The 13,901-nt window shown below is 41.6% G+C and overlaps 1 protein-coding gene across 1 annotated transcript in view; it reads left to right on the top strand.

Annotated features, from left to right (window-relative positions):
- The first annotated feature begins 3,374 nt into the window (after positions 1–3,374).
- LOC128059977 (fatty acid desaturase 2-like protein FADS2B) overlaps positions 3,375–13,901 on the top strand; it is a 42,097-nt gene continuing 31,570 nt past the window's right edge. Inside the window, exon 1 of the mRNA XM_052652204.1 lies at positions 3,375–3,695. Within this exon, the coding sequence (XP_052508164.1) occupies positions 3,375–3,695 (321 nt within the window). The remainder of the gene's footprint in view (positions 3,696–13,901) is intronic.

A 13,901-nucleotide genomic window follows, 5' to 3' on the forward strand; every position in this document is an offset into this window, starting at 1 on the left:
ATCTGTCATTCAGCCCAGTCCCCACCATGGAGTCCATAAACCGGAATCCAACTTCATTCTTTCAGAATAATATTCCAAAGCACGAACCAATCTCAAAAATACAACTCCACACCACAGAGACAGCTAAATTCCAACTTTAGAATTATTTCCTGTGTATTCTTAAGACTTTGGCTCAAGAGATGAGACCAATGCTCCCTTAGGTTTTAGTAAGACTTAGAAAATTGTTTCTATTCCTGCCAATCCTTTATCTCTTCAATTACCAACCATGAGGACATTATCATTTTGAACCAGAAAAATCCATCCCCAAACCACTATCTTTGTGGATTCTTTTATTTCTAGCTTTGCCAAGGACCCCAACCTTGCTTCTTCTGTACAAATAGGGCTCTTTCTATTAAAATTTGCCAGTCACTGTCTAGGTGGTTAGAACGCAGATATAAAGGCCATGATCCTTAGTAAGTGTCCCTGGGTGAAACTCAGGTGATTAAAATGAACACATACAACATTGTAGGAACCAGCACAAGGCCGGCACAAAATAGATGCTCAATGTGAGCATGTTCAGATGAATTTTGTCTCTTACACTGAGCCATAAGACACTAATTATATTTGATTGGCTTGACGTTTAAAACACAGCAAGTATATGTGATTCAACCTAATGAGGGGTCTGATGGGATTAATCATTGGGTATTGTTGGAGTATGAGGAAATAGCTACCTGGACTAAAGATTTGGCTTTTAAAAATTCAACTTTTTTCCTTGTTAGAAAAGCAATATATCAGAGAAGAATCTTAAAGAATAAGTTCATTTGCACAATTTCTCCACTTTAACTGCCACTCCTCATGTGCAATCCATCATCACCTCTCCCTCGGAGTACTGCAAGAGCTTCTTAACTGGCTTCTCTGCTTTCATTCTTCTTGCACTTGGGCAGGAACTTGGGTGAGCATACATGTACACATGTATGAAGGACATGAGTTTGAGCAAGCTCCGGGAGACATCAAAGGACAGGGAAGCCTGGTGTGCTGCAGTCCATGGGGTCACAAAGAGGTGGACACGACTGAGCAACTGAACAGCATAGAAGAAAAACTGAACACATAGGAGACTTCCCTGGTGCTCTAGCAGTTAGGGATTTGCCTGCCGATGCCGCGGACACAGATTCAATCCCTTGTCCAGGAGGATCCCACATGCCATGGAATAACTAAACCACAGCAACACCACAACTACTGAGCCCACACTCTAGGGCCAACAAGACAGCTGCCAAAGCCTGTGTGCCTAGAGTCCATACTGCACAGCAAGAGAAGCCACTTCAACAAAGAGCATCCCTTGTTCACTGCAACTAGAGAAAGCCCGTGCTAGGCAATGAAGACCAAGCACAGCGAAAAATAAAATAAATAAATAAATAAAAATAAACAAACGGGGGCCTATGTAAAAGCTTTCCACAGCAAAGGAAACCACCAACAGAACAAAAAAGAGAACTTAATGAATGGAAGGAAATATTGGTAAATGATATGAGCAAAAAGGGATCCAAACAACATAAATGGCTCATACAACTCAACCTCCAAAAAACAAACAACCCAGTTAAAATATGGGCAGAAGAAATGAATAGACATTTTTCCAAAGAAGACATGCAGGCGGCCAACAGATACATGAAAAGATGCTCAACATCGTTAGCCATCAGGGAAATGCAAATGAAAGCCACAATGAGGATTAAAGAAAAGGAAAAAAGAAAGAAAAGACAAAACCTCAAATTGTAAACAGAAACAAGAACAAAGTAACATATACACAAAAGCAACGACAACAGAACCAAAAACAAAACAAAACACAAGAGGACTAAAGAAACCAAAGAAGAAATTGAACAATTTTTAAAAAGCTAAAATAAATAAATAAATAAAACCAAAGCAGAGTGCCAACTGAAGAATAAAGCAAAGAAAACAAAACAGACAAAAATTATCAGAAATCATTAAAAGATAATTAAAATGATTGAAAGTTGAAATCTTCACACTTTTGGAAATAGGCATGGGCTTCCCTGGTGGCTCAGATGGCAAAGCATCTGCCCACAATTCAGGGGAGACCCAGGTTCAGTCCCTGGATTGGGAAGATCCCGTGGAGAAGGAGACGGCAACCCACTCCAGTATTCTTGCCTGGAAAATCCCATGGACAGAGGACCCTGGTAGGCTACAGTCCATGGGGTTGCAAAGACTTGGGCACCACTGAGCAACTTCACGTTCTTGAGAATATTATACTAAGTGAAAAAAATCAAGCAGAGAAAGACAGCTACCATACGACTTCACTCCTTTCTGGATACAAACGTGAAATGTTAAAAACAAACATACAGTGCAGTGGCTCCTCGAGTGGGAGTGCTGGGAGGATGGTAGAATGGGTAAAGGTCAACTGCATGGCAACTGATGAAAAATAAAACTTCTCATGGTGAGCATGCTGTACTGCTTCAGAAGTTGAATTATATTATAATTTCCCACACCTGAAATTTATATAATGTTGTAAACCAATGTAACCTGAATAGAGTGTTACAAACATTTTAAAGTCAAAAATGCTTTTTTCGGAAATTTAAAACCCTTAGGGAGAAATAACAGCTGTCAAAAGAACAATTTGCTGTATGACTGAGGGAATTCAAACAGGGGTTCTATGACAGTCTGAAAGGGTGGGATGGAGAGGGAGACACAAAGGATATGGTCATACCTGTGGCTGATTCTTGTTGATGTATGACAGAAAGCCACAAAATTCTGTAAAGCAATTATCCTTCAGTTCAAACTTTTTTAAAAAATTTTTTTAAGTAATCTGAGAAAAGAAGAATAAAAGGAAAATTTCCAATCTTAACAACAACAAAGAAAGAACATTTCCCAATTCCAGGAGGCGTTCATAGCCTCCTAGAGGTTTTGCAAGTTTCTGCTCACGTGTTGAATTAAAACAACTCTTCCTTTCAATGGGGGAGAGCTAATGAGCCTGACCCAGCATGACGCCAGTGCAGACAGTCAGCAAAGGAGGAGCCAGCCCCTCCTCCCAGGGGTCAGGCCACACCATCCTCTGGGCTGTGATTGGCTCCAGCTCTTGACTAAGGGACACTTAATGATGGATAAGAACTCTGCTAAAAGATCAGCCAGCAGAGAGAAGAGAGAAAGGTAGACCAACATTCTGGAGTGCGGGGAAAGGTAGTACAGTCTTCATCAGGACAAAAAAGACACAGGACAGAGAAGTGAGAGGCTGGGAAGGAGCTCACCATCAGGTTTGCCAAGAGTCAAGTAGGCTAAACAGTTTTCTGTGTAGGCTTACTTCACAGGAGAGGGAAAAGGTCATTCTGTAGTTCAGTCAGGTGAGAATTAGAAATTCCAGGTGTCAAGCCAGAAATTCTAAAAGTACAAAGACAATGACATTTGAAGAAAAGCCTGAGGGCAATGGGAGCCTCATAGATGAGAACCAGCTGGACCTAGGTGCGAAGCATCAGCCAAATGGGAATCCAGGAGCAAGTGGGAAAGCCAAGCTCTCTGCAAGGCAGGAGGCGAATGCAAAGTGCGACTTGCCCAGAAAAAGCCTCAACACATACACCTGGCAGGAGATCCAGAGACACAATCAGAAGACTGATCAGTGGCTGGTGATCAATCGCAAGGTCTACGATGTTACTGGCTGGGCAGACTGGCATCCCGGTGGGCGGCAGGTCCTCCACTACTGCACTGGGGAAGATGCCACGGTAAGGTGCTCAAAGCCTGCCCTCTCGCTCTCTGTTCCAGCTGCTGGGTGGCTAGGACCTTGGCTGTCTTTCCAAAAGCATTTCAACTACGTGTTCAAGCTCCATGATCACTCATCTCCTCCCAAACCAATTTTCTAGGATTCCTATCCAGCAAAAACTTGAAAGCTAATTGCACTAGGTTTGGGGTGGGCTCACATGCTGACAGTAGATACTATGTATATTGCAGGTTTTGGTTTTTGTTCTTGGCATTATGTTTTTTGTTTTATTTGTTTGGTTTTGAAATGTAGTTATTGTCTTATAAGAAGAAAATTACAAATAGGTGAGCAAAATCTGGGAAAAACGTCTTCACCCAAGTAGAAATTTCTCAGACTCCTAACAACTGGGGTGCGTGAAGTAGACAGCAGTCCATCTGGCGAGCATCAGAATGCTGAGTGGTGTTTGAAGCGTACAGTGACACAGGCTTTTAGACTTTGTAGAGCTCTTTTTAGTCATGCAGTTCATTCAGTGGGATACAGGTGATACAGCCCACTTTTATGGAAGAAGTAACTGAAATCAGAGTGGTTAAGTGACTGACTCAAGTTCACCAAGCCAGCAGATCTCAGATTCAAAACACTTATCTTTCTTAACTTTCAGTCTTAACCACTTTCCTTCACTGGTTTTCCTCATAACTCTCCTCCACCAAAATAGCTGAAAAAAATAGACTTTCAATGGATGCCTAACATACCATGCATCATGCATGTTAAGTACCTTTCAGTTCAGTTCAGCCGCTCAGTCATGTCTGACTCTTTGCGACCTCATGAATTGCAGCATGCCAGGCCTCCTTGTCCATCACCAACTCCTGGAGTTCGCTCAAACTCATGTTCATTGAGTCGGTGATGCCATCCAGCCATCCCATCCTCTGTCGTCCCCTTCTCCTCCTGCCCCCAATTCCTCCCAGCATCAGAGTCTTTTCCAATGAGTCAACTCTTCGCATGAGGTGCCCAAAGTATTGGAGTTTTAGCTTTAGCATCAGTCCTTCCAAAGAACACCCAGGACTGATCTCCTTTAGAATGGACTGGTTGGATCTCCTTGCAGTCAAAGGGACTCTCAAGAGTCTTCTCCAACACCACAGTTCAAAAGCATCAATTCTTCGGCCCTCAGCTTTCTTCACAGTCCAGCTCTCACATCCATACAGCCACATTCAACTCTTTGCGACCCTATGGACCACATCCCGCCTGGCACATCCCATCTGTCCTTGGGATCCTCCAGACATGAATACTGAAGCGCGTTGCCATGCTCTTTTCCAGGGGATCTTCCTGACCCAGGGATCAAACCTGTATCTCTTACCTCTCCAGTAATGGCAGGAGTGTTCTTTACCATCAGCACCACTTGGGAAGCCCTAAGATACCACAGACACATTCAAAGGCATGGCCTCACTTAAACCTCACCATAAGGAAAGTGAATGGTATTCCCATATTAAAGATGAAAAAAACTGATGCTAACACATGAAAATAATGTATCTCACAGTCCACAAATAACAGCGACAAATTTTAAAAATCAGATAGGTTTTTTACCATAAAGCCCTTGATAGCTGATCTTAAAAATAAAATTTCCATTTAATATTGAAGAAGGAGGTTTCTCAATCCTTAAATATATTTAGGAATCCCTTCTAAAATATTCTATAAGAAAGTTGGTTTTAGCCCAATTAGGAACTTTTTCTCCATATTATACACACGAAGAAATGGAGAATAAAAGGTGTTAAATAAACTAATTCAAGATCAGAAAATTAGCATATTATCGAGTAGAAATTTAAACAGATTATTTTTATGTTACCCTTATGGTTTTCATGTTAGTATATAATTTTTCCAACTGGTTTCAAAGCATAGGACTAAAAATATTGATTCATGAAGCTCTGCTCTGTGAGTGTTACCTGACTGATAAAAACAGAATACACAAGCATACGGCAAGCTTGTAAAGTAAGAAAGATTTTGGGTTTTGACACTAGCAACATCTTCTTTCCCCAATTCTCATTTTCTCCAAATTTCTCAACTTCTCTGTCTAATCAGGGTCCTCTACCATCTTCTTGTCTTGATTCTGTAGTCAGAGGAATGCCTTTATGAACACACCCTTCCACATCTCCACCACTCCAATCTGATCTGATATTTTTAAAGCAAAGCTCAACCTTTTCCTGGGAAAGTGTGCATGAGCTTGTAGTCCAGGATGGGAGTCTCACATGTGTCAGGAAGACCCTAGGAAGCCAGAGAGCTGAAGATAGAAGAAGCCAAGTGACAGGCATTTGTGTAAGAATTGAGAGAAAAATTAACAAAAATAAAGGGAAAAAATACTTGTTGACAAATAACAGAAAATCACAAAATTCTGTAAAGCAATTCTACTTCAATTTAAAAAAAAATAAAGTGGCAAAGAAAGAGGGAAAAAATACCACAGATCTCATCTCCACAACACAAAGAAAATATGGACGATGCTTTTCTAACACAAGTCACAGAATCAGCTCAGAGGATGTGTTAGAAAAATATGTACCTTCAACCACCTTGAATATAACTGGTAGATGTAGCTTGCAGAAAGCAGGTCAGCTGATGAATTTGCAATTTGCTGGTGAGTTTTTATCTCCCAGAAGTTAGAGAAAGACCACGATTCTGCATCCAATTCTAGTCAACAAGGAAGAATTGATTAATAAAATAGAAACAATCAGAACCTGTGGGAAAATACCCATGACACCTCAGGATTAGTGCCTTAAGGATGAACACCCTGAGCATGGTCAGTCATGTACCCTAGACTTTTAGAAGGCAGATCCAGAATGTTCAGAGGAAAGTCCCCAGTGGATGATGGCTAGAGAAGATGGAAGGGTGCCAGGAGAATTCTGACAACTGTGGTATTCCATGGCCACTCAGAGTCCATGGAGCCTGAGGTGCGGTATACTGGTTAGATAAGCCTGGGAAAGTCCCTGAAATGCTCTGGAACTCAGCTTCATCATCTGCATAATGGGAATGACCTTACCCATCTAATTAGTAAATGAGACTAAAGTTTGTAAAGTGTTTAGCATAATGCCAGACACCCTTTTCATTAAACCATAGATATTGTTATTTGTATCACACGTCCATAGACTCAGAGGTATGCTTAACATTTCCTCTTTACCACCTGCTTAGAAATCCTGATTGTTTGCTGCCAACTCTTTGGGAACAGAGGAGTATGTGGTGGGGAAACGGCGAGACTCTAGTTAGAGAACCTGAGGTCAGATGCTGTCTCTCTACAGCCTAAAAAGTGTTTGCAGGTGGTGCCCTGAAAGGCAAATGTGCACCAAATATGATCTCTGTGCACAAGCCCTGGACCATAGCTGCACCTGCCCAGAGGGGGGCATCTTTCCTTATTTACATAGAAACTCTTCTCCAAGCGTCCATCCTTCTCATGAAAAGTACACAATGATACCAAGGTAGCTTGTTCCATAGAGTCACTCATTCATTCATTCATTCATTCATTCATGTGGTCAATCATTCTAAAACTTTTTGAGGTGTCCAGTCTAATGATTAAGAGTACAAATTTGGGCATGAAAGAGGTGTGGTTTGCATCTTGTCTCCACTACTTACTAGGAATGTCCTGAGGAGCTTGCTGAAGCCTTGGAGCCTCAGCTCCTTTATCTAGAAAGTGGGATAATGATACTTCTGTCTTAGTATGGATGTCAAAGTCAGCAGAGATAAAATAAAGGTCTTCTTTTTATACCTGGCACAGATTAAACACTCAAAAATGACATTTATTATTCCTTAGTTATTCTGAGATAAGTTGTCATTTTGTCCAAAGAATTCTACTGAGTTAGTTAGTTAGTTCAGTTGCTCAGTCATGTCTGACTCTTTGCCACCCCATGGACTGCAGCACGCCAGGCCTCCCTGTCCATCACCAACTCACAGAGTTTACTTAAACTCATGTCCATTGAGTCAGTGATGCCCTTCAACCATCTCATTCTCTGTCATCCCCTTCTCCTCCCACCTTCAGTCTTTCCTAGCATCAGGGTCTTATCAAATGAGTCAGTTCTTCACATCAGGTGGCCAAAGTATTGGACTTTCAGCTTCAACATCAGTCCTTCCAAAGAATATCCAGGACTGATTTCCTTTAGGATGGACTGGTTGGATCTCCTCGCAGTCCAAGGGACTCTCAAGAGTCTTCTCCAACACCATAGTTCAAAAGTATCAATTAATCAGCGCTCAGCTTTCTTTATAGCCCACTCACACATCCATACATGACTACTGGGAAAAAATCATAGACTTGACTAGATGGACCTTTGTTGGCAGAGTAACCTCTCTGCTTTTTAATATGCTGTCTACGTTGGTCATAACTTTTTACCCAAGGAGTAAGCGTCTTTTAATTTCATGGCTGCAGTCACCATCTGCAGTGATTTGGGAGCCCAAAAATATAAAATCTGACACTGTTTCCACTGTTTCCCCATCTATTTTCCGTGAAGTGATGGGACCGGATGCCGTGATCTTTGTTTTCTGAATGTTGAGCTTTAAGCCAACTTTTTCACTCTCCTCTTTCACTTTCATCAGAGGCTCTTTAGTTCTTCACTTTATGCTATAACAGTGGTGTCATCTGCATAACTGAAGTTACTGATACTTTGCCCGGCAATCTTGGTTCCAGCTTGTGCTTCATCCAGCCCAGCGTTTCTCATGAGGTACTCTGCACACAAGTTAAATAAGCAGGGTGACAATATGCAGCCTTGACGTACTCCTTTTCCTATTTGGAACCAGTCTCTTGTTCCATGTCCAGTTCGAACAGTTGCTTCCTGACCTGCATATGGATTTCTCAAGAGGCAGGTCAGGTGGTCTGGTATTCCTATCTCTTTCATAATTTCCCACAGTTTATTGTGATCCACACAGTCAAAGGCTTTGGCATCATCAATAAAGCAGAAACATATGTTTTCCCAGAACTCCCTTGATGTATTGATGATCCACCGGATGTTGGCAATTTGATCTCTGGTTCCTCTGCCTTTTCTAAATCGACCTTGAAAATCTGTAAGTTCATGGTTCACACAATGCTGAAGCCTGGCTTGGAGAATTTTTAGCATTACTTTACTAGCATGTGAGATGAGTGCAATTGTGCCCTAGTTTGAACATTTTTTCGCATTGCCTTTCTTAGGGATAGGAATGAAAACTGACCTTTTCCAGTCCCATGGTCACTGCTGAGTTTTCCAAATTTGCTGGCATAATGAGTGCAGCACTTTCACAGCGTCGTCTTTTAGGATTTGACTGGAACTCAACTGGAATTCCATCACCTCCGCTAGCTTTGTTCATAGTGATGCTTCCTAAGGCCCACTTGACTTCACATTCCAGGATGTCTGACTCTAGCTGAGTGACAATACCATCATGATTATCTGGGTCGTGAAGATCTTTTTTGTACAGTTCTTCTGTGTATCCTTGCCAACTCTTCTTAATATCTACTGCTTCTGTTCCATCCATACCATTTTGTCCTTTATTTAGCCCATCTTTGTATGAAATGTTCCCTTGGAATCTATAACTTTCTTGAAGAGATCTCTAGTCTTTCCCATTCTATTGTTTTCCCTATTTCTTTGCATTGACCGCTGAGGAAGGCTTTCTTATCTCTTCTTGGTATTCTTTGGAACTCCACATTCAAATGGATATATCTTTCCTTTACTCCTTTGCTTTTCACTTCTCTTCTATTCAAAGCTATTTGTAAGCCCTCCTCAGACAGCCATTTTGCCTTTTTGCATTTCTTTTTCTTGGGGATGGTCTTGCTCCCTTCCTCCTGTACAATGTCACGAACCTCCATCCATAGCTCACCAGGCACTCTATCAGATCTAGTCCTTTGAATCTATTTCTCAATTCCACTTAATAATACTTACAGATTTGATTTAGGTCATACCTGAATGGCATAATGGTCTTCCCTACTTTCTGCTATTTAAGTCTGAATTTGCTGATAAGGAGTTCATGATCTGAGCCACAGTCAGCTCCCAGTCTTGCTTTTGCTGACTCTATAGAGCTTCTCCACCTTTGGCTGCAAAAATATAATATATCTTTTTTCGGTGTTGACGATCTGGTGATGTCCATGTGTAGAGTCTTCTCTTGTGTTGTTGGAAGAGGGTAAGTCTATCATACAAGACACAGGCATATCAATTCCTATTATAGAACATATTGTTGATTTGATTGTTTCTTCAAAATATATGATTTAAAACTAATGCACAATGCTAATAACTAAAGTCAAGGCTTAGACCTTCTCACCTAGAAAAGCTTACCTATGAAAAGCCAGAAACAACCTATATGTCCAGCAAGAGCAATTAATCACATAGATTACAACATGTCCGTATGAAGCATCCTGCATGCTAAGTTGGGCTAAGTTACTTCAGTCATCTCTGACCCTATGGAGCCCACTAGGCTCCTCTGTCCTTGGGGATCCTCCAGGCAAGAATACTGGAGTGGGTTGTCCTGCTCTCCTCCAGGGGAATCTTCCCTACCAGGAACCGAACCTGCATCTCTTATGTCTCCTGCATTGGCAGGTGGGTTCTTTACCACTAGCACAACCTGGGAAGTCCCAAGTTTTATACAAGTAAGTGAACTATATTTCCAGGTTCCACAAAAGAAGTAAACACACACCTCTTGTGAGGTATGCACAAGAGCAGACAGTTCAGAACAAAGGAGTCATGGCTATTACCAAAGCTGCATGCTCAGCCACCTCAAGTCTGAACATCAGGGTCTGAGAGGGACACTGAGAAACTCAAGCTCTTCATCAGAATAAAAATCCAATATGACAGGAAAAAGTTGACAAAAGCCTGGAGGAAATATAGCAAAATTTATTTCAACTGCTTGGAAGACTGCAAGGTGGACGAGGATAGAGCTGTGTGCAGGTCCAAAAGACTCATGTGGAATCAGCAGAGGCAAGGCTGGGGTGGGGCAAGAGAGGAGGTGTACAGAGGTGGCATACAGATCAGGTTCACATCACGAGGAAGCACCAGCAGAATAGGTCTCCCGGCTTGGCCACATCCTTTGCTCAGCACAATCCTGGTCAATATGATGGCTTGAGGATGAGAAGAGGGGAAGGAGGAAGAGAGGATGAAGGGTGTGCGAGGTAAAGAAAGAGAGAAGGAGGAGGGGGAGAAAGGGTCTTGAGTTCTGAGCGAAGGACTCTGGATTTTACCATCGCTGTATGTCTTCCTCTCCTCCCACTGCAGGTAATGACACTTCTCTAGCCCAGCATCCTTCCCTACACCCAATCCTACAAGGAAACCAACCAGGATTCTAGCTGTTTGTAAAAGGAAAGTTGTCATCAGTCATAACTGCATCTTTTGTGGGCTGTCAACATTTTTTACTTTAAAATTAAATTTTAATTTGATTTTCATTTGAATGATGGTTCAAGTTGAAAACAAGGTACAAGAGTAAAGAGACAGGTGCAGTTAAAGGGCTAATGGGTGGCAAAGGCCATGAAGAGGGACTCTTTTTCAAATGTCAGCCTGGTGGTTAAGTAAAAGCTGAAGATCAAGAAGAGTTAGTCAAGGCAGAATGGATACAGGCATCTGTATGGCTGAGTCCCTTTGCTGTCCGCCTGGAGCTATCACAACATTGTTAATAGGCTACGGCCCCATATACATTCTTTTTAAAAGAATCAAAAGGAAGGAAGGAGTCCAGGGAACATGCTGAAGTCCTGAGAAAGGCACTGACAACAGAAATGAGGAAGAGGGGTGGATAACCAGGAGACATAATTTATAATAGGGGATAAGTGGCTGGGTAAGTAAGCAGGGGTAAGGAGTCTAAACTGTCTGATGGATGCCTTATGTATGTAGGTGGGTGGCAGTTGCCATTACGAGATAATGAAGCTGGAAAGATGAACAGCTTTGGTGGGGGCAGTGGAGATAGAGAGAGAGTCTGGCCTGGAGCTTAGTTAAGTATATCACAGGAAAAAATCTCAAATAATGAAAATTCTCAAATAATAGAGTGAGTTATGGCAAAAATAAATAGATAAATAAATACCACTCTGTTTATCCGTGTGGGTGGAGGGGAATCTTAGTGACTTCATGTAAACATTCTCCACTCCAAAGTGGCTCTTTTCCCAAATGAAGGCAAAGACTATATTCTCCAGATAAATCAGCCTACTCAAAACTTGTGATCTCCCAGAAATACAAGGGACCTTGATTTAGCATTTGCCTTGAAACAGGTGAGATCTGAGAAGGAACCAGAAGAGGAACTACCCAAAGGTGTAGGAATGGGTGTCCGTGGTTGGGTATTGAATATTCTGGGGAGGTGGTGTTTTTTTTGTTTTGTTTTGTTTTGTTTTGTTTTTCGGCTGTGCTGAAAGGCATGTGGGACCTTAGTTGCCCAACAGGGATGGAATGCACACCCTCCATTGGAAGCATGGAGTCTTAATCACCAGACTGACAGGGAAGTCCCCTGTGAGCTTTTGGAGATAAGTAAATCAAAATCTATGTTCTGGTTATATTGTTTTGTGACTATATACATAAATTCACCATGGGTGGGTTTTTTTTTTTTCTGAATTTTGGGAAATTTCAACCCACTTCAGAGGAACCAAACAATAATAATAATATAAAAACATCATCATTTTAATAGCATCTGATTCCAAAGCTTAAGCTTTCTGTTGCTTGGCTAAGTCTTCGGCAAGGTTATGTAATGACGGAATAAATGAATGAAGGAATAAATGAATGAAGGGATAAATGAGCCCATGGAGCAGACTAAGTAGTATCCACAGTTAGAAAACAAATCGAAGCCTCAGAGATTAAGCAAATTTCCCGACATAAACAACATGCCGCACTGCTCCCTGCAGTGTGTTCTGGTGTAAGTTTAATAGGCACACACTTTGATTGATTGCAGAACAACATTTGGCAAATGGAGTGTCTCCTGAATTTCAACCCACACATACCCTCTAGGCCAAGTGCCTTGATGCGGGGCACAGCCTGTACAGAGTAGTTAAATTACAAGGACATGATCCTTCTCAGGCCTTCTCACTTTACATACTTGTCTCTCCCACTAGGGATCATACTGCTCTTCCAATAATGGGCACATTTCCAGCCCCCATTAAATATCAGCAAAAAATCAGCAGGATTTCAAAGTCACTGTGAAAGCAAAGATAATCACATCTTTCCTCTCTGCTGATACTGTTTGGGAAATGATCAGTTTTAAGAGGAGCTACAGTGTTAATTTATGAAGAGGTTAGGAAATAGAGATGATGGTTGAGAAGTGAATCAAAAGATAACAGATGAAAATGAGAGATAACAAAGTAGTTAAGAGATCAGAAAATAGAGATGCTGAGGGAGGGGAAGAGACAGCAGTGCTTAAGACCCATATCCTTTGAAATCAATACTTCTCAACTTTCTCCTTTTTAGAGAAGTCATATACTGCTCTGTTCATTCACCCTTCCCCTTATTCATCCGCCATCTCTTGATCACATGTCATATTCCAGGCACAGCGAAAAACATCAGGTATAATTTAATCAATAATGCATTGTCTCAGTCTTCAAAAAAGTAAAAGCCACTAGAGAAAGGCCTTTGTGAATACACAGGTTCACTGCAGCATCATTTGAAAAGCTTTAGGAACAAAGTGTCATGGGAGCCCAGAAGAGTCATGGGAAGCCCATAAATAACTTTCCTAACTGTGTTAAGAAGCCATATTTCATCTGGATATTCAAGACTGAGAAGGAACTTTTAAGTAGGAAAAAAAAAAAATGGAGGAAAGCAGTCAAGGCAACGGGAGCAGCATGTATTAAAAGCTTCAGAACTATACAGGGTCCTGCAGTGTTTATCGAATAGGGAGAGTTCCACTGGACAGGATGAGGCATGAAGCGTATGGTGAGAGGTCAACCTGGAGAAGTAGGTTGGGGCCACAGACAAAGTGACACACGTGATTAAAACCTAAGGTGGGGAAACACTTTACTAACTGCCTAGCATGCATATACTGATCTTAACATCCTCCCAAAACAATCTTGTGTCACCCTTCTTTCAGGAAAAGAACTGTACATGTTAAGGCTGGAATGGACCTTTATGGCTTCCTGGCTGTAAAGCCACATAGCCTTGAGTTCAAATCCTGGCTCTCCCACTTACTGTGGCAATGTTCTGAGATTTGGAGTCTTTATATGTATAACAAAGTGATGGAACCTCACAGAAGTAAGTTGATGATGATGAGCTGGCCCATAGAGCACCTTGTACACAGGATACACTAAGAACATGGTGTTACTCCCTCTCGCCTTCATTTACCCCTA

The sequence above is a fragment of the Budorcas taxicolor genome, chromosome 15 (assembly GCF_023091745.1).
Source record: "Budorcas taxicolor isolate Tak-1 chromosome 15, Takin1.1, whole genome shotgun sequence".
Taxonomy (NCBI): Eukaryota; Metazoa; Chordata; class Mammalia; order Artiodactyla; family Bovidae; genus Budorcas; species Budorcas taxicolor.